The 25,638-nt window shown below is 40.3% G+C and overlaps 1 protein-coding gene across 2 annotated transcripts in view; it reads right to left on the bottom strand.

Annotated features, from left to right (window-relative positions):
- Ppm1d (protein phosphatase, Mg2+/Mn2+ dependent 1D) overlaps positions 1-25,638 on the bottom strand; it is a 45,845-nt gene that overhangs the window by 13,975 nt on the left and 6,232 nt on the right. Inside the window, exons 2-3 of one of the 2 annotated variants that reach the window (XM_060387088.1) lie at positions 10,362-10,587; positions 3,515-3,639 (exon numbers count right to left, since the gene is read on the bottom strand). In XM_060387088.1, coding sequence (XP_060243071.1) covers positions 3,515-3,639; positions 10,362-10,587 — 351 coding nt within the window. Of the gene's footprint in view, positions 1-3,514; positions 3,640-10,361; positions 10,591-25,638 lie in introns of both variants that reach the window. The other variant, XM_021648382.2, reaches the window with a different exon arrangement.

The raw sequence follows: 25,638 nt of genomic DNA on the forward strand, positions 1-25,638 counted from the left end.
GTACTAAAAAGTATCTGTTTAGAGCCATGGGTATAGTCTAGTGGTTAAGAGCACCTGTCTGGTATGCTGTATGGCCCTGAGTTCTAGCACTGAAAAGAAAAACTATTCATGAATGACAGATCTACCTCCTATGTGGTGGGATAAAGTGTAAGAGATAAAATCTTGGTCCTTAGGATGTGCTAGGCAAGTAATCTACAACTAGGCTATAGTCCCAGCCCCAAACGAGTTACTTATTTGGGGGTTTTCATTGTTTGAGGCAAGTCTCACTGGGATGGCCTCAAAAGCACTACTTAAATGCTGAGATTAGAGGTATGTATCACACCTGCCTCCTGACTGTGAAACTGTTATGGTCAAGGCACACGTAACAGTTTTATTATATTATGGCTCAGGACTTATCAACTAAAAAAAGGAAAAATTAGTTGGGTGTGTTAGTACACAGCCAAAGAATGAGGCAAGAGGATTTCAGGCAAGATCAGACTATATAGTAAGTCAATGTAAATTCAGGCTAGGCTGTAAAATCAGGGCCAGAGTAGCCTCTATAGCAGCCACTCTCAGCCGTGGGCTGAGCTCCCTCTGGGAGTCACATGACCCTCTCAAAGGGATCACATGTCAGATATCCTGCATATCAGATATTTACATTACAATTCACAACAGTGGCAAAATTAGTTATGAAATAGCAACAAAAATAATTTTATGACCGGGGTCACTACAACATGAAGGACTCTATTAAAGGGTCCTAGAATTAGGAAGGTTGAGAACTATTGATCTAAAGACATTGCTAAGGTTTTAGGGCTACACAGCAAGACCCTGTTTCAAAAATGAACAGAAAGTTGCAGATGTGTTTGGGTTTGGAAGTACACACTTCTAATCTTAGTATTCAGAAACAGAAGCTAAAGGATCATCAAGTAGAGGCTAGATTAAGCTACACAGTGAGACCCTGCCTCAAAACAAACACAATTACAAATATCAAACTAGGACACAATGCTAGGGGATGGCACACACCTTTAACCCCAGCACTCAGGAGGCAGATATGGCAGAGCTCTGAGTTTGAGACCACACTGGTCTACAGAGTGAGTCCCATGACAGCCAGTGCTACACAGAAAATTCCTGTCTGGAAAAATTTAGAAGGCGGCGGCTACAACAGCCCACCCTCTCTGAGGCTCCATTGGCAGTTAGAGGTTGCTGGGAATGGGAGATGTTTTCTTCAGTGATACAGCTGCTGGGAAGTTGTCCACACTCCAGTCAGTACATAGCACTTACCCACGCTCATGCAAGCAATCAGGTGCTCTTTAACCTCAGCTTTACTGAGCTATTTCCTCAGCCCAATATTTTTGGGTTCTGGAGACAGAATCTCACTATGTAGTTCTAGCAAATCAAGAACTCACTGACCCAGCTAGTCTCAAACTTGAAGACTCCTCCTCCCTCTGCTTTCTGAATGCTGGGATTATAGGCATGAGCCAAAACATTATGCTCAAATTAGGGCTTACCTGTAACATGTTTGTTTATTGTTATTGAGGTAGGGTTTCACTAAGCAGTCCCAGCCAACATGGAACTCTGTAAACCAGGCTGTCCTTGAACTAACAGAGACCTGCCCAACCTACCGATGTCTCCTGGAATTAAAAGCATGAGCCACTTCACCCAGCCTGTAACATTTCTCTAGCCTCCTTTAATCTACCCTTAGGCAGAACAGTTCATGAAGGATATGATATCCTTCTCAGTACAATGCACATTGGGAGGCATTTAACATTCAACTATGCCGTATAGTTTAATTTTATTTTCCAGCCTAAAGACCACAATACTTTTAGTATACCCGCGTTTTGAGTGCAACTCTCATGCCTACCTCACCAACTCCAGCCTTTTCGAATATTTTTGAGACAGTGTCTTGTAAGCCAAGACCTTGAATCGGAGTCATTATGTAGCTGAAGATGACCTTGAACTTCTGATCCTTTTGCCTCCACCCACCCCCGAAGTCCTAGGCACAGGTGTGCCGAGGCGCCTACTTCACTCAGTACTGGGACAGAACTCTGGGCTTTGTGTATGTTGGGCAGGCATCCTAGCAGCTAACATAATGCTCCCTAAAAGTGGCATTTCTGTCACACTATATAAAGGTTTGTTTTGGTTTTTTTCAGCACTGTTTCTTTCAAGGGATTTCCTACTCTAAAGTTATTTCATTTACTTCTTTGTTGCCGACTACTCTCCAACTGCACGGCTTTATTCCATGACAACAGTCTGTCTACCTGCATTACACATTCGAAACCTACCAAAACACCTGACATCAGGGCACCTCGATACCTACTTAGTGAAAACAAATGGGTATTTTCTCATAGAATTTTTTTTCCTTTTTTAAAATTTTACTTTTATGTGCATTGTTGTTTTGCCTACACGTATGTCTGTGTGAGAGTGTCAGATCCCCTGGAACTGGAGTTACAAACAATTGTGAGCTGCCATGTGGGTGCTAGAAATTGAAATGGGGTCCTTTGGAAGAGCAGCTAGTGCTCTAAACTGCTGAGCTATCTCTCCAGCCCCAAGAATCTTCTTTAGAAAACCTAACCCTATGTAGCATAGCCAAAGCAGGTATTTCATTAGCTGTAATTCTCTATATATGCTGACTCATACCTGTAATCCCAGCCAGTTGGGAGGCTGAGATAGGAAGATCATTGTGAGGACAAGGCCACACAGGGTCATACAATGATATTAGGCCAGCCTTGGTTATAATGAGACCTTCTCAAAAATAAAACCACACAAGGATATTTTTCCCATGGAGTCCCTCCTACTCTCAGGAGTTCTCCCTCAATTTTCCTTAATAAATCTATGTTCACTCTGTCGAAAAATAAATAAGTAGGAGCTGGAGAAATAGCTCAGCGGTTAAGAGCACTGTCTGCTCTTCCAGAGGTCCTGAGTCAAATTCCCAGCAACCACATGATGACTCACAACCATCTATAATGTGATCTAAGGCCCTCTTCTAGCATGCAGGTATACATACAGATAGAGTACTCGTATACATAAAATAAATAAACAAACAAATAAGTAAATAAATAAGTGAAATGAAATGAAAACCAAGCTTAACAAAACAAAAAATTCTAGTCTTTATTCTAAAACCAGAAGACTAGGAAGAAACTTTTTATTTTGGCATGGACTACTTACTTTACTAAGAAAAAAAAACAAAACAAAAAAAACCTCTGAAGCCTCAAAATACTAAGGGCTGACATAAGCAAGAAAAAAAATAATGAAAAATCGGTTAATCACAATAATAAGCTAGTCAGGCATGCAGGTATATATGTATCTGAGTGAGTGTTGACAAACATGCAGATCTCTGAGTATTCCTAAGTACAGATGAAAATTAGCAACATAAATCATAAACAAAGAACAAATGGTGCTGAAACATACACTTTAACTCTTCCCTCAGTTTCCCCATCTCTAATCTCACCATGCACAGCCTCACCTCTCCTTTTATTCAACCACTGTATAGTACTCAAAATATCATATGAATTTACCAAACACAAGCCCATCTTACCAAGTGCTCTTGCTACAGCCAGGAAAGGGATCTGGTCAATGACTGTGCTCCTTCGAACAGGTCCACTGTGAGTGAGCCGAGGTCTTTTCCAAACCACACGATTCACTCCAGACTTGTTCATCACACTAAAAAGTGAACAGAGTTCATAAGAAGTCTAAATGATTACAATATAACTAATCCTGATATGTTAGGAATTAATGAAATTATGTTATCACAAAATAATGATATATGTTCAAGAACAAAATTATAATAAGCCAAGGTTCTTGCTATAAAAAGACAGACAAAACAGGGAAGGATTTACATGAAAGGAATTTGACTACAGTAGGCCAAACAGAACCAACTGCAAATAATATGAAAATGAAGAGACAGAACAAAGAAAAGCACAGGATGACAGGACTTAAATAATGCAAGGTGAAAAAGTGGCTAGATAAATGGACAGCATTTACATAAGTAAAAGGGTTTTCCAGTTCCTTTGCAGGATGAGGGAAACAGACGAATGTCAGCTGCAATATTTCTGATCTGAAGATTAACAAGAGTTAGGCATGGTGAGTCAGACCTGCAATCCCTTCACAGGGTGTAGCAGGAGGCTCAACACTGCTCAAACCACAGATTCTATAGATTTAGATGTTTCTGTAATTTAAGTATGACACAAGACCTGGGAAACACAACTGCTTTATAGATACATATCTGGGAGTTACAGGGTGGGGAAACCCTCCTCCAACTTTAACAAAGAAGCAATGCAAATCTTTAATCAGTATGTAAAGGAGTTAGTTACCTCAGAGCACCTAAAATTTTTTAAGTATGGTTAATTTTTTGGAAAAAAATTTAAGTGTAGAGTTGGTTGCTCATTCTGTGCTTGGTGTGACTGAAGAGATTTACTTAAAAGAAAACTCTTATTTCAAATTAATCATGGTTTCTCTGTGTCGTCCTCTGAGACACACTGAGACACACACACACACACACACACACACACACACAGTTTCTCTGATTTTTTTTTTTAATGTCAATAAAGGGACTAGAGAGCTATGAAAACAGGAGAACCTGAGTTCTATCCTCAGGAACAAAATAAAGCACGGCATGCTGCCACTGGCAGCACAGTTACAATGAATACAGTGCTGGGGAGGCAGACAGAAGGATCCCTGGAGACTGCTGGCCATTCAGCTTATACGAGTCAGCAAGGCCAGGCCACAGCGAGAGAGCATCTCAAAAGCCAGGTGAACAAACCAGAGATGGTGGTGTGGGTGCCTGTAGTCCCACCTACTGCAGAGCATGGGCATGAAGAGCATGAAATTTGAGGTTACCTGGACAATATAATGAGAACCCCATCTCCACATATAATCAAGGGAAAGGGGCCAGCAAGATGGCTCTGGGGTAAAAGTGCTTGCCGTCAAACCTGACGACCTAAGTTCAATCCACAAGGCCCACATGTTAGAAAGAAAAGAGCTGGTTCCTACAAGGTGTTCTCTAACCTCTATGCATGTCCACACACACACACACACACACACACACACACACACACACAAATAAATGTAATAACAAATTAAAAGTTGACAAAATATACAAACCATTTAATATGACTTTCCCCACCCCATAGCAGAAAAGTGAACACAGAGCCTTGAGCATGCTAGGTACCCACCTGATTTGCCTCTAGCCCAACATACAGATTTGCCAGCTAGTTTCACTATTAATAAGAAATATGACATACTGGTGTGTGCCCCTTTATCAGTTTACTCTATTGACTTTGAGTAGCATGACTTTATCCCCAAATAAGCACTAACCCGATCTGCACTGAGAGTCAATTAGCTTCACAACCTAGAAAACTAGTTTAGGGATTCGGCTCAGTTCTAGAGCACTTGGCTAGCATACATGGTTCAACATCCAGTACTACAGAAGGGGCAAAAAGGAACAAAACCCTGAAGAAAGGCTATAGTAGTAGTGATGAGTGAATGCATGGAAGCACTTGACTGTACAAGCCTGTCAACTTAAACTCAGATCTCCAGGACTTGTGTAAAAGCAAGATATAAACGCAGGGACATCTGTAATCCCAGCACTCTTACAGGGAGATAGAAGAGAAACACGGGAGCATCGTGGAAGCTTTCTGGTCACCTAGCATGGTGAAGTTATTCGGCAGAAAAACAGCGAAAGAACCCTTTCTCAAACAAGGTGGAAGGCAGGGACTAATGCCCTAGCTGTCCTCTGACCCCACACACTTCCCATGCCACACACTCCCACACAAGATTTCAAGGAAGAACGTTAAGTGGAAGACGAGTTCACCTAAAGAGGACAAGCAACAATAAGGCCAAACCTGGAGATCAAGCAACAGTGGGAAATGTTTGTAAGCACAATGCTGATAAACACTGTCTTATTAAACTTCAGAAGTCCATGTGGCCAGTGGTCAGCACTGATATAGAGACAGAAGTGTTGGGCACGGGGGCGCACACCTGTAATCCCAGCACTTGGGAGGCAGGGGCAGGCAGAGCTCTGTAGGCAGGCTTTGTAGGCCAACCTGGTCTACAAAGCAAAAGGCTATACAGAGAAGCCCTGTCTCAAAAAAAAAAAAAGTCAGTCTAGAGCTGTAAATGTCAATTTAGAGCAGAATTCCAAAAAGTCCCTAATTCACCATACTTTTGGAGAATAACTTCAACTTTCAGTTCTAAAAAACAAGAGTTAGAAGACCAAAGGCAGTCATTTTCTTATGTGTCTTCAAAGCTGGAGCTCAAATCGGGGAGACCTGGCCATTCACAAGTTCATGGAACAGGAGAAATACACTGAGAATGGATGCCAACATTCATTCTTCAAACCCTCTCAAAGCCCAAGGATTCTTTCTAAAGGACTGTGCCTGACAAGGCGAGCCTCTGGATAGAAGCAGTTCCAGAAGCTGTCTCCAATATAAATGTGCTCAGAGTTCTCTTGATACTTCACTGACAAGGATATTATGGTCTTTGTGTGTCTGAGAAACAAGACAAATAACAGTACTGTTTAAGAAAAAAAGTCTAAACCCAAAGCAATGTTATAAGACATTGCTTTTCCTACACACCCTGCTGTTGTTCTGTATTAAAAGGCAAATGGGAAGGAACAGCCTGACATGCAGAGAGCTGACTGTGCATCAACAGAAGGCTGCAAAAACAAGAACGCTGGCCAACTGTTTTGGTCAGGATGGAGGGAAGACAGGAAATAACTTGTCAAAAATGGCTCAATTTTTGCAAAAAAGACACCTGCTCCCAAATGGCAAAGAGCATGTGTCCAACTGACCAGATGCTATTTTTAAATGAAAAGGAAAAACCCATAAACTCTTTAAGTGCTATTAAAAATAAAAAAGGAAAAATAAATCAAAGCAATATAACTTTAAATATTCAAGTTTTAAAATAAATAAGAAAATAATTGAGAAGAAATATTTTTCTTTAAAAATAGAATGAAAACAGATCAGGCCCAATATTAAAAATATATAGCAAAGGACTAGTGACACAACTGGGCAGTGGTGGCGAATTTGCAAGACAGAGGCAGGTGGAACTCTGTGAATTTGAAGCCAGCCTGTCTGCAGAGTGAGCTCTAGGACAGCCAAGGCAACATAGAGAAACCCTGTCTCAAAACAAACAAAAACTAGAGACGCTACTAAACGGCAGATTTGCTTAGCATGTACAAGGACCTGGGTCTGATCTCCAAAAATGTCAAGAGATGAAATAATGTCCCAATTTAAAAGATTATGCGGGCCAGATATAGTAGCACATGCCTTTAATCCCAGCAATCAGGAAGCAAAGACAGACAGACAGACAGACAATCTCTGCGAGATCAAGGCCAATCTTGTCTACAGACAGAGCTACATAGTGAGACTCTGTCTCAATAAATATAGATAGATAGATAGATAGATAGATAGATAGATAGATAGATAGGAGATTGTGGGAACTGGGGATAACAACAAAAGCAGATGAGTGCTTGCTTAGAAGGCGTGGACTCTCAATTCAATCCCAAGTAGCACTCAGTAAGCACACACACATTCAAAGAGAGAAAATAGTACTAGCAAATGAAAGGCCAAATAAACAAACACCAAAACCCAAGTATATATGCAACTATCTCTCATAGCATTAAATAGACTATAGCCTGAAAGCAGATTCATTTAAAATTGTAGGTTATAGAACAAAAATAATAAAACTATCTAAAACAGCAATTTCAAGGACTAAGGAAATCTTTTTTTTGTAATATTATATTTATTATATATACATTGTTCTATCTCCATGTACACCTGCAGGCCAGAGGAGGGCACCAGATCTTATTATAGATGGTTGTGAGCCACCATGTGGTGGCTGTGAATTGAACTCAGAGCCTCTGGAAGAGCAGCCAGTGCTCTTAACCTCTGAGCCATCTCTCCAGTCCGACTAAGGAAATCTTAAAAGCAATCCTTAGGATTCCCCAGAGTGCCTTTGTAGCCACCAACATGACAACTCAGGAACTTTTTTTGATACAGAGTATTGCTATGTGACCTTGGCTGGCCGAGAACTTGCCTTGTAGACAAGGTTGGCCTCCAAGCTACAGCAGTCTCCTTGCCTCTGCTCCCAAATGCTTACAGGCACATGCCACCACACCTGGATTCACAGCTAAGTTTTCAATAAACAAGGCCATGAAATCTACTTCAGATAAATGGGGTTTGTTTGAGAAGGGTCACACTCTGTAAGTCAGGCCTGCCTGACACTTACTATGTAACTTAGGCTGGCTACCAACTCATGACAACCCTGCTTTACCCTACAGAATGCTGAAATAGCAGGCCTAAGCCCCAATACTCAACAGTCAGTAAGTTTCCTGTGCCTCAGGAATTCAACATCTAACAAGACTGTAACTACAGGGCTAGACTGTCCGCTCAGCACTGACCAGCATTTACTGCTCTTGCAGAGAACCCAAGTTCCGGTCACAGCAGCCTCACTGGTGACTCACAACCACCTCTAACTCCAGGTCCAGGGGACCCAATGGCCTCTTCTAGACTCCATAGTCACTTGCATATACCTGGCATATGTTCAAACACATACATATATACACATAAAAATAAAGGCCATAACTATCTGGTCTGTACACAAGTTAAACTGCACACATGTCAGAAGCCATCGCTGTGTTTGCAAATAGAAATGTGGAGTCTATGCAAAGTCTCTAGCCAGATGAAGCTCCATCCCATGGTCACTTTACAGTAAACAATGCCATCCTACAACAGAGCTGACATGTGTTTACCTTCACCAGAAAAAGTACTGGGGAAGATAAACTCAAAGCCATCTTTTCACAACATAAAGAACGTAAGTCTGGGTAGCCTCCTAATCAGGAACAGGTGTGTAACTGTCCAAGCAGTTACTGCTGCCTTATGGAAAAACTTAACCTATGTCTCTACTACATTGCTGAGATTTTTTTTGAAATTCCAGTTTAAGATTAAAATCTAAAAGGTGAAGCCATATACACATTAAAAAAGTCTCTCTCAAAATGCAGTCTGGTGATTCCTCTGGGAATGTCAAAGCTTTCTAAGCAGGTGTGCAGGGCCAGCATTATGAGAGGGTCATGTGTCTATAGGTAGTTTGTAAGTGGTGGAATGGCTGGCTGTGCTACAGAACCCCAGAAATAAGTGGTCAGATGATGAATTCATGTACTATAAAATCTTGTATAGGGGCTTCTACAAGTATAATAGTCTAGAAAGTGCAAAACTATGACAGTGAGCAGGTCAGTGGTTACCAAGGGGAGAGGAATGGAGACAAAACAGGCAGAGATCACTGGTGATATTTATTTTTGTTTTGAAAAAGTATCTCCATTACATGGCTCAGGCTAGCCTGGAACTTGATATGCTGCCCAAGATGGCTTCAAACTTACAGGTACACACCCTCATGGCTGGTAATGCATAATAAAACTACTTTCCAGATAATAAAGTTACCCTTCCCTGGGCTTGGTGGCACATACTTTAATCCAACTACTTGGCAGAGGTAGGAGAACTTTCTCTCTGTGAGTTTGAGGCCAACCTTGTCCACATAGTGTCTCAAAAAGAAATATATTAAAATGCATGGATGTGTAGCTACTGCAAATAAGGTAACATTTCATGACAGATTAAAGACAGAAGATGTGAGACTAGTTGTAACTTACTAACACTATAGAGACCTGCAAAAACAAAAACAGTGCCATTCCTGTCACTCAGTGTTTTATCTCACTGTACTTACACACAGTAAGACTTAAAAACAAGAGCACCTTTTTAAAAATCAAGGATTATAATAAAGATAAACAGTAAGAATAGTATCTTCAAGGCACATGACAAAGACTGTTCTACTCTGCCCAGATTCTGAAGATCATATGTCAGTATTTGAAGCTTATGATAAAATTCTACCTATTGTTACCTCAGATACTTCTCTTTAGAGCCATCTTCAGAAATAAAGCAATTTTTAAAAATAAGGTAAATATGAATATAGTTTCTGTAACAAGCAAATGAAAACTCATAATACTAGGAAGTTAAGTGCTTTAAAAAGGAGAAGGGAAGTCAAGCATGGCTGCCCCATGCCTGTAATCCCAGCAAAGCATTGAGAGGAAGATGCAGGAAGATCAGGAGTTCCAGGCTCAGCTCTGTAAGATTCTGTCTCAAAAGAGAGAGAGAGAGAGAGGGAGGCAGGGGGGAGGATGCATGTTTAATCCCAGCACTGGGGAGAGAGAGGGAGGCAGGGGGAGGATGCATGTTTAATCCCAGCACTGGGGAGCCCAGCACAGAGGATCACAAGTTGTGGACCAGCATGGGCTACACAGTGACTTGGATGCCAGGCTGGCCTACATAACAAAAGACAGAGTGGACACGGCTAGCTAACAGAACCAAAATAAGAGAGACAAAGCAAATGGTTACCTCCCACCAAGTCCTTCAATTCTTTCTCTTTCCTTGGGAAGTTCTGGCTTGTGGTCTTGCGTCACCTCCACAGCTCTAACAAAATCATCCTTTGGGTCATCCTGAATTCCAAGGACCACCCCAGAATCACCTACATGAGCTACATACATCTTCATGCCCCGTATGATAACCACACTGGCAGTTGTCCCGGACGTGCTGGGAAGACCTGTCATAGTCTTTGGCCATTCTGCTGTAATAAAAAAGAAAATATTTTATAGTTCACTTCTCCAGGCATACACATTAGCATGGTTATCAGAATATAAAAAGCAACATATTTTGAAGTAGCATGTTAACACTTGAGTTTGTACTGCAAAAAGTTTAAGAAAAACATCTTGAACTGGAGATGTAGCTCAGGAGTAGAACATCTGCCTAATATTCTCAAGGTCCTAGATTCAATTCCTATACAGAATGAACAAAAGGGAGGGAGGGAGGGAGAGAGGGAGGGAGAGAAGGAGGGACAGAGAGGAGGGTGGGCGGAGGGAGGATTTTAGAAACTACCTGTCTTGAGATAGGGTTTCTATTGCTGTAATAAAACATCATGAAGAAAACCAACATGAGGAGGAAAGAAAAGGGTTTATTTCATCTTACACTTCCACATCATATTCTATCATCAAAGTCAGGGCAGAAACTCAAGTCAGGAACCCGGAGGTAAGAACTGATGCAGAGACCATGGGCAAGTCTTACAGGCTTGCTCCTGACAGCTTTCTCATCCTTTTTTATAGAACCCAGTACTACCGGTCCAAGGGTGGCACTGCCTACAGTGAACTGGGTCTTCCTACATCAATCAATCAAGAAAATTCACCACACACTTGCCCACAGAGCAATCTGGTCAAGTATTTTCTCATCTGAGTTCCCTCTTCCAAAATGAGTTTATTCTGTGTCAAGCTGACATAAACTAACTCGCACATTACTGATGGATAAATACATTTATAAATAATATAATAAAACTGTAAACCAATACTGAGAAAAAATTAGAGAACAGAGTGTCTACTTCTAAGGATATGTTTTGTTTTCTTTGCTAGGAACAAAACCCAAGGCTCCCTACATGCCATGCAAGTACTCTATCTCCAACTAAGCAACAACCCCAGCTCTGCAGGACAACAAAATACCACTTTGTAAAAACTTAGCACTCATATCTTTCCAGAAATAACCACTTAGTTTTATTTTTAAACAACTTTTAAATATTCAAATTTTAATTTTAATTTATTTAGTTATTTGAAACAGGGTATCACTATGTAGCCCTGGCTGGCTTGGAACTTGCTCTGTAGACCATGCTAGCCTAATCTCAAACTCAGAAACCTGCCTGCCTTTGCCTCCCATATTTTTATGTGTGTGTGTGCGCTTGCATGTGAGCATGTATATGTGCTGGACTGTTATGTGCACCGTGTGTGCACAACCCTAACAGGTCAGAAAAGGCCAGCAGATTCCCTGGAGCTGGAGTTACAGGTCGTTCTTAGTCTGCTGACGTAGATGCTGGAAACTGAAGCCAGGTCCTCTGAAAGAGCAGTACGTGCTCTTAGCAGCTGACCCTTTTCTCCACCCAAGTAACATTTACTGACACCATGTACAAGGTTCTATACAAAGAAGCTTGCACCTATCACTTCAAACAATATTTACAAGGAAGGCGAGGTGGTGCACGCCTGTAATTCCAGCACTCAGGGAGACAGAGGCAGGCAGACCTCTATGAGTTCAAAGCCAGCCAGGTCTACAAAATGACTCCCAGACAGCCAAGGCTACAGAGAAACGCTGTCTCAAAAAAAAAAAAAAAAAAAAAAAAAAAAACTTATCAGTAAACCTGAGATATAAAAATATTCCACAGCCTGGCAGAGATGGCACACACCTGTAATCCCAGCACTCAAAAGGCAGGGGCGGGCAAATATCTGAGTACAAGGCCAGCCTGGTCTACAAAGTAAGTTCCAGGATAGCCAAGGCTACCTAGAGAAACCCTGTCTTAAAAACAAACCAAAAAATTATTCCTATTATTTCATCTTACAAATGAAGAAATGAATACTTTGAATGGTTAAGAAGCTTGCTTCAGATAATTAAAATATTATCTAATAGATCAATTCCAAACCATATACTGTCTAATTAAATTCAGTGGCAGTCAGTAATTCTGTAATACTAAACTATCACTGTATTCATGACAGATTGAATCACACTCACTCACATATTCTGCCCACCAAAACTGTACTGAAAGGACAAAATATAAAAATAGCCATAGCAGACATGAAGCAAAGGAAAAGGTCACAAGCAAATATGAGGAATTCCTTTAAGTTTGAGCAAACAGAGTTAAACTAAGGATAAGTGCAGGAGGCAGTCATCTGATACCCAAGATTAGTTAATAGGAAGGAATAATTTGGTTCCCCTTCTTAATTGAGTTCAAGAAACAATAGTGAACACTGAAGATAATGCATGTTAAACCGAGGCTGGAGTGATGACTCAGCAGTGGAGAGCACTTGCTGCTCTATCATGAGGATCCCAGCACCCATACCTGTAATTCCAGCCCTAAGGAATCCAACACCTTCTTCTGGCTCCCTGTGTACCCACAAGATTCCACACTAAACTACCAGGAACAGAGTAACACATACTTCACAGGATGGAAGAGGCTATATACAATGTTCCTACAACTCAAGTCAGTCAGACAGGCCACCAAAAGGAAAAAAAAAACCAATATACCTAAATAGGCCTTGAAACAAAGAAAAACTCAAACAGAAAAACATGCAAAGGCATTCAATTTTTCTTCAGTCATCTGGTAAATAGTAATTAAAAACCGCAAGATAACACTGCATGAGTACAAATGCTTAAAGTATGACATAGCAAATGTGGTTAGAAAGTTGGAGCAATACAGATTCTAATCTCCCACTTCTGATAAGAGCAGAGTGTAAACTGGCACACTGCAGGAACATTTGGGTATCCTGTGCAAGAAGTGAAGCCATAACCTTCAACAACCCCATTAATACACGTTACTGCAGAAATACAAACAACAGAAACAAACAGCCAAAGCAACACCATTCATGAGAGCTAAAACTAAACATCAATCCTCATGTCCCTTGGACTACACATAACACATAAGAATCTCATAAATACATGAGATAAAAGAAGATATATAGTGAGTTACCAAAGTATACTGTGTTCAATAGGTCTAAAGTAACTGCTAAGAAAAATAAGCAAGCAGCACAGGACTAAGGTTGAAGTAACGGTTACTCCTTGGAAGTAGACAGAAACATGAAGCCACAGTAACAGAAAACTGTAACTCCAGCTACTAGGGAGGCTGAAGTAGAAGGATCAATAGTACAAGGCAAGCTTGGGCAACTTCATAAGACTATCTCAAGAAAATAAAAATAAAAATTTACCTGACATACACCAACTTCTATATTCAATACCCAGCAACACATATGAGCACACAAATAAGACCAGCATGGATATACATCTATAATATGGGCAATGTTCTCTTCTCTATGTAGATAGTATTTATATTTATTCACCACTGACACTCAGTCAACTGTGATGGCAGACATGTAGTCCCAGGACCAGGGAGGTAGAGGCAAAAGAGTTGTGTTCAAGACCAGCCTGGTCTACATATCTATCATGTTCTAAGCTAGCCAGAGGTACACAGTAAGACACTGTGTATTAAAACAAAAACAACAAACAAGCAAACAACAACAAAAGACAAATTCAGAGCAAAAATTTACTAAAGGCTACAAGTAATTGAGTCATATACAAAATTCACCTAAAATAAAATGATATTGGAAGGGATGGCAAATAAGAGAACACTCAAAGCCACAATATTATTTAAATCACATTTCTGAACCTGTCTTGATAGTGCCTACCTGTAATATCAGCACTTGGGAGGTAAAGGGAGGAAGATCAAGAGTTCAAGGTTATCCTCAGCTACAAACAGAATTCCAGGGCACATGACCCTCTAAGTCAAAAAAGAAAATTTAAAGTCCAGTGTAACGGTGCATACCTTTAGTCTGGAAGGCAAAGGCAGGTGGATCTCTGGTCTACATAGTGAGTACCAGGACAGCCAGAGCTATGTAAAGAGACCATGTCTCATGAGTTCAAGGCCAGCCTGGTCTACAAAGCAAGTCTAGGACAGCCAAGCCGACACAGAGAAACCCTGTCTCAAAAAACCAAAAGGAAAAACAAGGAAATCCTGAAATTTGCAGGTAAATGGTGGGATCTGGAAAAGATCATCCTGAGTGAGCTGTCCCAGAAGCAGAAAGACACACACGGTATGTTGTACGTATGTTGGTCAAAAGCAAATTGTATGAACAAACAGATATTCTGCAATGGACTGAAAATAATGAAATTCACTTGAAACGCCACCTTTACCATGCTGCAGGTTGTCTCAGATACAGTTCTGAATTTAAACTACTAATCTATTTATAGAATTTAATAACTCAGCTAAAGCGATGCTCCACTTGTTCTTCTGTGACATTCTCTTACATGTCTCCCAAATGAACCTATAATCTTATTTCTTAGTGTTTTGTGGGGAGTTGTTTTCAAAGGTGGGGTGTCTCACTGTGTTCCCAGGCTAGAGGAAACCCACCATCATTCTGACTCATCCTACTAAATGTAACAGGATCATGGGTTAGGCACCACTCTACCAGACCCAGAATAAACATACATTTCTAGCTTCAAAACTATCTGGATGGCTAAGACAGGAGGATCACTGGAGTCAAGACTATGTTACATTGTGCTGATCAAGTGTGTGCACTTGCACAGAACCTTGCCCTTAAGTTTATATATCACAGAAACAGGCCATGGCGGGGGGGGGGGGGGCGGGGATGCTGTTGTTTTAGTTTAGTACCCAAACTGGGAGCAACCATCAAATCCTCTTGCCTCAACTGCACTACAACAAACTGGAATTTCAGTCTTACCTTGTACCAGGTTAAGACTCTGTGGCTCTCTTCCTATTTTTTAATGTTTGTTTCGGTGGCAAGCACCTCCAGTCTCTTTTTTGTCTTCTAAAGATTTTTTTTCATATGTATGTGTGAGTGACTGAGCAGGCCAGAAGAGGGCATTGGATCCCTTGGAACTTCAGTCACAGGCTGCTGCAAGCTACCATGTGGTTCTGGGAACCAAACCTGGATCTTCTGCAAGAGCACTGATTAGCTATGCAACTCAGACTGGCCCTGAACTCACAGGAATCCTACTGTCTCAGCCTCTGGAGTACTGGAATTACATTCCTGAGCTACCTTGCTCAGTCTTCTAAAATAATAGTATTTGAGCTTGGAGTGGTGGCATATACCTGTGACAAGAGATTCAGAGGTTCAAGGAGAGACTAGGCTACATGAAATGGATAAAAGGAAGAGAGGGAAGGGAGGAGAAAAATGTTAATAAAGAAAATTTTATAAATACTTGGGGCACATATTATTTACATGCTGGCAATATATTCATTTAACTCACAGGAAATGGACAGTACTATCACAGCTCCACCTTACATATAAGGACACTCTGGCACAATGGTCTTATGCTAGGTCTCAGTACAAGTAAGAAAAGCTTGGACTCAAAACAAGCCAAAAATACCCTCCTGGCTCTTGCCACGTTAGTAAGTTTATTATGGAAGCATAGGCCGTGTATAGGTCTTTGGGGGCATGGTTACAATAAAAGCAATAAGTAATTACAGCACCTAATTCCTACAACAGGAAGACTCTCATTCTTCACCATTAATCTTTAACTGGCTTCTGTTGCTATAACAAATACTTAAGACTGGGTAACTAATTATTCTATTTCATTTTGAGATCATGTTACTCTTTACCCCAAGTTGGCTCAAACTTGCAGTGACCACTATGCTAGGATTACAGGCATGCACCACCACACCCAGCCATACAATAGCTACCTAAAACATAAAGTCATTTAAAATTTTTAAACTACTGCTTTGTTTGATAACTTGAGATGTTTGTCCGGTTTTCAACTGTTATGTTTTTCCTTTGGAGGTAAGTATTTTGGGGGGAAGGTATAGGAGGTGATGAAAATAAGCTTTTATAAGCTATTATCACTCTGAAACCTATGAATATGGCACTATTTAGAAGGGGGTCTTTGCAGATGTTAAGTAGGTTAAGATTCTTAAAAAGAGATCATCCTGGATTAGAGTGAGCACTAATTGAAAAAACAGTGTCCTTAGAAGAGAGAAGGGAAGACAATGCAGAGAAGGAAACAGAAAAGGAAGAGGCTGAAATACAGAAATGCACTGTCTTCAAGGCAAGAAAAGGCAAAGGACCGCTGGCCATCAGCAGAGGCAGGTGTAGATTAATCTCCGTAAGAAATCCACTCTCTTATCTCCTTCATTTCCAACTTCTGGCATCCAAAGACGTGAAAGCTTAAGTTTCTACTGTTTCAAGCAATCCATTTATTAGTTATTTGATACAGCATTCACTGATGTGTTTTTTACATTTATTTGTTTGTGTGTGTGTTTGTTTTGTGGGCAAGAAGAGACAAGAGCCAGAGCTTACAGGAAACCTGAAGATAACTTGAGGAAATTAGCTCTCTCATTCCACCAAGTATGATTCTAGGGATCAAACTCAGATAATCAGGTTTTTCAGCAAGTGTCTCTATCCACTGTGTGGCCCAATGCAGAATTAGATTTGTATGTCTAGAAGTGGCATAGGTACTAACATGCAGTGCACAGGCACACATGTACACTTGTACACAGGTAGGAGGCCAGGACTGGTCCCTAACAGCCTAGGGGACTGCTGCTAACAACTCCCCTGCTTTCCTCTCCAGCAGGGTGCACCTGTTCCGCAGGTGAACATGCTTTCTGCCAACCCTGACAACCTGAACTTTTATTTCAGGACTCACACAACGGAACAAGAACCGATTCCTACAAACGCTCCTCTCTGACCTATGCCCACACCCCAAATTAACAACTTGTTACTTATTAATAAAGGAACAAGTTGATCAGTGTGTTTATTAGAAAATATAAAGAAGCTGATTTATTTCATCATTATACTGGACAGGAATTCAACTAACTTCAACTACCTGTTGAGCAGCCACTTTACTTCATGTGCTATATGGGCAACCCTTAAGGATCTTACTAAGGCAACTGCCTTTAGAGCCAAAAACCTCAAGATTCAGCTAACAGGCAGGCATGATTTTTCAAACAGCTACTTTATTTAAAGTTCTTAAACTCCTTTTCCTCCCTTCCAACCCTCTTTGAGCTGTAGACCTCTTTTCCTGCAGATAATGGGTTCTTTGGGATCTATCAAACTCAGTTGTTAGGATACCAGCAATCTAGCAAAGCAGCAGCAGCAACACACATCAGCCGAAGCGGAACCACTCAGTAGACACTAGACTCTAGCCAAATGGCACAAGTCCACTGAGACGGTGAAACTCTGCCAAAGCAAAGACCAGCAAAAGATACAAACTGTAGCAATGCAAAAGCATAGACAAATGGTCTGTGGGCATCTATTTAACCCTTTTCAAAGTCCACACGAGGATGTTTTTCAGCTTACAAAAACAACGCTCCTCGAATGAGGTAGCTTTCAGCTGACCAACATAGCAAGCCCTCTTAGAGGAGCTGTTTTCCGAGGGGGCTGTTTTGAACAGGGGGAAAACATTCCCACGTTCCACACTTGAAACCAAAATTAAAAAGATTCACATGACACAACTGAGCTTTAAAAAAGAACCAGAACCTTGCACCTCACATGAAGTGCATGTCTCATATGCTGGTCTCTCAGTGGTCGATATGCTCTGTAGAGCAGTTCCTCACAAATCTAAGAGCTCATCTGCCCTTTGGGCTGTGTTGACTCATGCACTGGTGATGCAAAAAGAGTGCTTGGTAAAATTTCCAGTGCGTTGGCAGTGATCACAAGAGAAGCCTGAGTGAGCTGGTTGTCACTATATTGTTCAGTCGGGGAAGGCTTAGGAAGACATACCTGTAAACCTAGCACTCAAGAGGCAGAAGCAACAGAATTAAAATTTCACAACCATAGGGCTGGAAAGCCAGTTCAGTTGGTAAACTGAACCCACATAAAAAGCCAGGTACAGTCAGGCATGGTGACACTCACCTTTAATCCCAGCACTCAGGCAGGCAGATCACTGTGAGTTTGAGGCCAGCCTGGTCTACAAAGCAAGTCCAGGACAACCAAGGATACACAAAGAAACCCTGTCTTGAAACCAAAAGAAAAAAGTTGTCCTCTAGCCCACACATGCACATAAACTCCAAAGGCACCCTGGCCTACATATTATAGCGTTTTCTCCTTTTTAAAAAGGGGGGAGGGTTTTGGAGAGACAGCTCAGAAAGAGCACTGGCTACTCTATCAAAGGTCCTGAGTTCAATTCCCTGCAACCAAATGTTGGCTCACGACCATCTATGATCTTATCTGGTGCCCTCTTCTGGCATGTAGGCATACATGCAGGCAGAATACAGTATAAATACGAAGAAAGAAAGAAAGAAAGAAAGAAAGAGAGAGAGAGAGAGAGGGAGGGAGGGAGGGAGGGAGGGAGGGAGGGAGGGAGGGAGGGAGGGAGGGAGGGAGGGAGAGAGAGAGAAAGAAAGAAAGAAAGAAAGAAAGAAAGAAAGAAAGAAAGAAAGAAAGAAAGAAAAAGCCTTACGCACAGGGCTATAATCCCAACATTTGGAAAACGAAGACGGGAGGATCAGAAATTCACACATGCAGCAAATTCAATAGACCTCCCTGAACTATCTGAAACCATGGCAAAGGGGGGAAAAAGAGAAAGAAAAGAAAGGAAAGAGAAAGAAAAAGAGAGGAAGAAAGAAAAAGAGAGAAAGAAAGAACCCAATGGTAGTGGGACCTGACTGGAATCTCAGCACCCCAAATTCTAAAAACAAAGTGTAAAGTCTAGGCCCCTGGGCCATATGATGGGCTATGTGTGTCGTATCTACGTGTGATAGATAAGATTCTATCAGAAAACAGAAGGCTTGGTCATTTGATATATTTTCTTCAAAAGAAAAAAAAAAAGTGAGTTTTCTTTCAAGAAAAGCAGGCTACAATAGCAAGCCCTGGGTTTGGTCCTCAGCTCTAAGGGAAAAAAAAAAGTTGTTTTTAACAAAAATCTCAGGATTTTTTATTTAACCAATAAAGACTAGAGAGCCAGATGTTGGGGTAAAAGCCTGCTAGCTCAGAAACATAGAAAAAGCACCCAGCTGACCTTCCTCCTCAGCTGATGTACCAAGAAGGAATGCTCCTTCCTGAAGCCATGTCAAAAACCCATCAAATGAAATGTCCCTCCCTTCTACTTTCTGTGTGTCTCTTTATCCATCCTCCTGACTTCCTCCTACTCTGTTTTTTATTCCTATGTTCACTTCCTACCAATTGGTTGCTTGTTTCACCTCTTGACCTAGGGTTAACTTAATTTAATCCTGTTTACAATATTCAAGCATAAAGCTCTTGGAGTAAAGGTGTGTGCTAGGGCTGAGCCAGACCACAACTAGAAACAGTTTTTTTTTCCAGTAAACAACAAAATCTCAGTATTCACAGTGTGATCAAATATCCTGCAACATTTCCCCCTTTTTGTCTAAATAAAAAGGAAAGACTTTAATTAAGAGTTTTAGTTTATATTTACAATGATGAAACTATTTCTGCCAAGCTTTCCAGAGTATCCAGCTTGGTTGTATTTGGCAGTCTTAGGATTAAGTAATTTTGCGTTCAAAGTTCTGTAAAATGTTGGTGTCAGTCTCCTACGAACTCAGCAATTCGAATGTCCAGAGCAATTTGAAGTCCATAGCTGATCTTGGGTCATGGTTGTTCTCGGGTCATGGTTGTCAGCTTAACGGCAATCCTGGCTAGGTAGAGCACAGCAGTCAACCGGCGACAGACCAGGCATGGGGCACTTTTGCCCAGTGGTTGGCAGTACCACAATTCAGGTGGATTCCTTATTGCAGACCTCAGTTCTTTATTGGAGACCTCAATGTTATGAATGGCAGAAAAACTAAAACATCTTAAGTAGATTGTGGTCCTCAAACCATATTCAGCAGATCTCAGAAAGGTTTGAGGACCACAATCTATTCATTACATACAAATTTTGTTTCTAGTGACCTGCTTCAGGCTCAAACCTGAAAATATGTACAAGAAGTTAAATGAAGTTTATTTCTAGAACTAGTATTCTGTTAGACTACTAGTATCAGGACAGAAAGTACATATATAATAATCTTGTAAGTCTGGAGATATTTATAGTGGCAATAGAATAGTCCCTTATTTTTGTTTTCCTCTCTCCCATACCAGGTGGTTCTTCTAATATGAGACAGAGATTTTGGATTTCCCTTTAACAAGCATGGGTATATTTAGAGCAGAAGAGAGTCATGCTGCAACCATTAAATTAAAGCCAGCTTTATTTTTTATTTGAACTGAGAGCACATAAAGATCATTTGCCACTTATGTCTGTAGAGGGCAGCAGAGACAAGCTGGAGGTGGGCGATACCTCTTGGCCAATTCACTTTTTGTCTTGGGACATTGTTTCTTGATGATTTGTCCTTTTTCTTCTGATGTTTTACTTGTCCAGTGGTCTCCAAATTCCTTAGTTGGATGCTTTTATTCTCCTGGAAAGATAAAGGGAAAACCCTGTCCCAACCCTAACTCCAAGGGAAGGGGGGGGGGGCAATGAAGAGGTCCATTTTTGGCAGGTTATCTTTCCTAGGGCAAAATGGTTTTTGGCAACAGAAAAAGTATTATCTTTCAATTGAAATTTAAAAAAATTTTTTTTGAAATTTTGAAACTAAATATACCTTAGTATGTGTAGATATACCTATATTCCCCTTTCTCTTCATATGTAAATCCAAGGTTTTTTGTTTTTTTAATATCCATTGGTGTTTTCTCTGCATGTTTGTCCTTGTGAGGGTGTCAGATCCTCTGTAACAGGAGTTACAGTTGTGAGCTGCCACGTGGGTGCTGGGAATTGATCCTGGGTCCTCAGGAAGAGCAGCCAGTGCTCTTAACCACTGAGCCATCTCTCCAGCCCCCTATGAATTCAAGGTTTAAGTGTATTTCTTTTTAGATCACAAAGGACATTCGCTTTGAATTTCAGTCTACCTTCTGCAAGTGATTTTTAAATTTAAATTACTGTAATTCTTTTGTGCTGACCTCTGCCTCCAAAGTGCTGGGATTGAAGGTGTGAACCACCACCTAGCTATGGGTTCCTTATAACAGTTATTTTATAGGATTGTCCTGGTTCAATCTGGTGCTTCCTTTCCCCTTATTTTTTAGTGTTAGAAGTGAACCTGCAAGTTTTTTGAATGTGTACTCTACCATTCTTGTTGATTTACTCTGAATTTGTTCCCTGGTAAATTTTAATAATCTAGTCTTATACATGATGCCAATTTGTACATTATTTCATTACTTTCACACATTTTGTCTGTCTTGCCTGTATGAGCTATATAAAACCTGATATCTTTGCTAAGTTTTGTTAGGTTTTGCCCTTTCTCTTCATACCTCACATGACCAGATATCTTTGCCATTCATCTGTCAGTTAGTAGCTTTCATTTTGACGATCACATACCTATACCAATGTGCACACGCCATGAATGAGAGAAAACATCTTCCTTTTGCTTTCCCAGTTGTTTGAGGTATAGCCAATAGTGCGCCACTGATTTTGTGGTTTTTTTCCTCAGGATTGGCCATTCAATCCCCAGGCCTGTAAGCTGCCACTTTTTATTAGTTTTAGTTCCATCAGTGGTTGATAAGCCATCAGTAAACCATGCTTTAGCCAAATGTTGTGACCATTTTGTTAATTCTGAATCATCTGGAAAAAGTTCGGTGGTTTCAATATGTAAAACAACTCTTTCTGCATATTGAGAGTAACTATATTAAGAGATGAAGGAAAATCTAGTAATACCATGAGAATGGCATACAGGAGCTGGGAGCGGTGGTGCACCCTTGTAATCCCACCACTTGGTGAGGCAGAGGCCAGCCTCGTCTATAAATCAAGTCCAACACAGCCAAGGCTAAACAGAGAAGCTGTCCTGAAAAACCAAAAAGAATAGTATACAGCTCTGATTTTTTAACTTGAATCATAAGGGCTCTGAGTCACTTTACTAATTTTTCCTGATTTAGAACCTTCTTGATTTATTTGCATCAGTACAGAATGCAGGGGCTCCAGAAACTGGTGTCCTTTTTACTAATGAGGGAGAATCCAGTTATTTCTTTTTATAAACTGAAGTCTCTTGCTTTGGGGATATTTCTTGTTGATTTCTCCCCAAAAAATTTACTACAAGCTCTTTGCCAATGTTCATTTTCTACCCATAATGAAGCAATTTCAGCATTAGTAAAGGGTATCACAATTTCTGCTGGGTCTATTCCTGCTGATAGATGAAGTCTCATTTTTCCTTTTAGAACCAATTCAGAAAAACTTTTCTATACAGATCTTTAATTTTATATTCTGTTTGGGCGCTAAAAAATATTTTCTAAGCTATATCTTCTCTCTGCATAAGAATTCCTGTGGGAAGCTGGGTGCACCCCTACACACACACACACACACACACACACACACACACACACTCCTGTATTCCCATCACTATCACTCTGGGAGGCAGAGGCAGGTAGATCTCTGTGAGTTTGAGGCCAGCCTGGTCTACAGAGGGAGTCCAGGATAGCAAAAGCTATACAGAGAAATCCGGTCTCAAAAAATTAAAATTTTAAATTAAAAAAAAAAAATCCTATGGGAGAATGAGTAGAAAGCAAAATAACTAAAACAGAGTCAGGCTTTGGATCCAAACAATCCACAGTGCATCCTCTAATTTCTTTTCTACCACAGCCAATTCTCTCAGCCTCAGCTGATAATTTTCTTGAACTATTTAAGTCCTTGTCACCTTGCAAGGTTTGAAATAAACTACTTAGCACTTCAGTAATTAATTCAGTTGTGGGCTGCAGCCAGTTAATATCTCCCAGCAATTTTTGAAAATCATTAAGAGTTTGTAATTAATCTCTCCCAATCTGTACTTTCTAGGGCCAAATTTTCTGTAAACCTACTTTATATGCTATTAATTAATAGAATCTCCTCTTTGTATCTTTTCAGGAGCAATCTGTAATCCTCACCAAGACAAAATTTTCTTTACTTCATCAAACATTTTTTGTAGGGTGTCTGCATCTGAATTAGCCAGTAAGATATCATCCAAATAATGGTAAATTATAGACTGAGGAAACTGTTTACAAATTATTTCTAAAGGCTGTTGTACAAAATAGTGCAGAAGGTAGGACTGTCTTAACATTTCTTATGGTAAGACTTTCCAATGATATCTCTTTATTGGACAACTATTATTATAAGTAGGTACTGAGAAAAGAAACCTTTCCCTATCACACTCATGCAAAGCAACTGCGAAAAGGCAATCTTTTAAATCAGTTATTATCAAAGATTTGGTAATAAAGTAGGTAATGGGCTTCCAGGCTGTAAAGAGCCCATTGGCTGAATCACGTAATTTATGGCTCTTAAATCTCTTAACATCCTCCATTTTCCTGATTTCTTTTTTATAACAAAAACAGGAGAATTCCACAGACTGCTAGATTATTCAATGTACTGAGCATTTAACTGCTCCAGAGTACCTGTAATTTTTCTTTTGTCATAGACCATTGTTCCATCCACACAGGTTTGTCAGTTAGCCATTTTAAAGGTAGGGCAGTCAGTACCTTTGAAAGACCAACAGCTATTGTGTCCTGATTATGGACAACCTGGACAGTCTGTGACTGTTCTTGATAATAGCTTTTTTTTTTTTTCCCCCTCAGAAGCATTCTTTACTTTATGGCTTTTCAGATTAGAGGAATGTTATTCTGTGTTTTCCACTGCTGCAACAAATCATGTCCCCATAAATTCATGGCTATAATAGCCACATATGGCTTTAATTTTTCTATTTGTCCTTCTAGCCCTATACACTCAACCCATTGTGCACTTTGTTTTACCTGAGATAAAGTTCCAGTTCCTAGAAGCTTAATATTTACACTCTGAAGAGGCCAATCAGGATGCCAAGATTTTGCTCAAATTATTGTTATCTGCTCCTGTGTCTACTAAACCTACAATTTCAATGCCATTTATTTGAATTTTTAACTTCTGTCTCTGATCATTTATAGCAGCTTGCCCACTTGTTTTCTGGTCTCTCCTGAATGTTTGGTTTTATCTCTTAAAGCTGTTCTGTCCTTGATTACATCCCAAGCAGTGCTGTTTTTAACAACAGCCATCAAACCTTTTAATTGCTCTGTGGATAAGTTTCTCTGAAGCTGACAGGAAACAAAAATATATCAAATTTGTTGTCAGGACCTGCAGGAGGGCCCCCTTAGGCGTTACCCAATGGCAAAGAGTTACTTTTCCTGTCCCTTGTTGATCTAAATTCAGTATTCCAATGACGGCCTCTGCCACACCTTCTGCATACTCCAGAAGGCTAGGGCCCTCTTTTTGCATTATCTCTAGAAAACGCATTATTTCTAGGAACACAGTGCCTGCAATTTCTTTTTAAATGACCTGGTTTATCACAATTAAAACATCTGACATTATGATTTTTCTTAAAACTTTTAGAAATTAGTTCTCCAATTGGAGTAGCATCATAACCGTGAGATCCAGTATCGGCCATATTTCTAATCCACTCATCTTTTGGTGCTGACCCTACCTTTAAAGGTCTAATCGCCCTTTTTTGCATTGTGAATTAGCATTTTCAAAAGCCAAAAATTCAATTAGTATTTTTCTGACTTCTGAATCTCATATTAATTCTCTTTACAGTTGAAGTCAACCTTTTCAAAAAAAACAGTGAAGGCTTCTTTTGGGCCTTGCATAATTTTAGTAAATGATTCAGACCTCTTTCCCGATTCTTCAAACTTGTCCCAAGCATGTAAAACCACTATAAAACATGGCACAAAAGTGTGATTATCAACTTGAAGCCGCCCTTGTAACTCAGCATATTGACCCTTACTTAGCTGTGATCCTGGAGAGTATTAACACCTCTAGCAGTATGCTGTTCTGTAGCCCTGGCTTCCTCATGCAGAACCTCATTCCACCACTGTAACTGACGAGCAGCTTCCAATATTGCTCTTGCCAAATCTTTCCAGTCTTTAGAGGATAATTTTGTTCTGAGTTGCCCATGAGTTTAGTAGTATCTGCTTCACATAAGGTGAATAAGTACCATACAAAATGATCAATTCCTTAAATCTCTTCAAATCTATAGACATCTATAGGATTCTGTTAACTTCTTCATAACCTTGGGGTTGTCTATTTTCTCCTGGAAGGTCTTGTAAAGTACCTGGATAAACTAAGGTTGGTTTTCTAACAACCTTGGGCCATCCATCCTCTTCAGTTT

This window comes from Meriones unguiculatus, chromosome 7 (assembly GCF_030254825.1).
Source record: "Meriones unguiculatus strain TT.TT164.6M chromosome 7, Bangor_MerUng_6.1, whole genome shotgun sequence".
NCBI lineage: Eukaryota > Metazoa > Chordata > Mammalia > Rodentia > Muridae > Meriones > Meriones unguiculatus.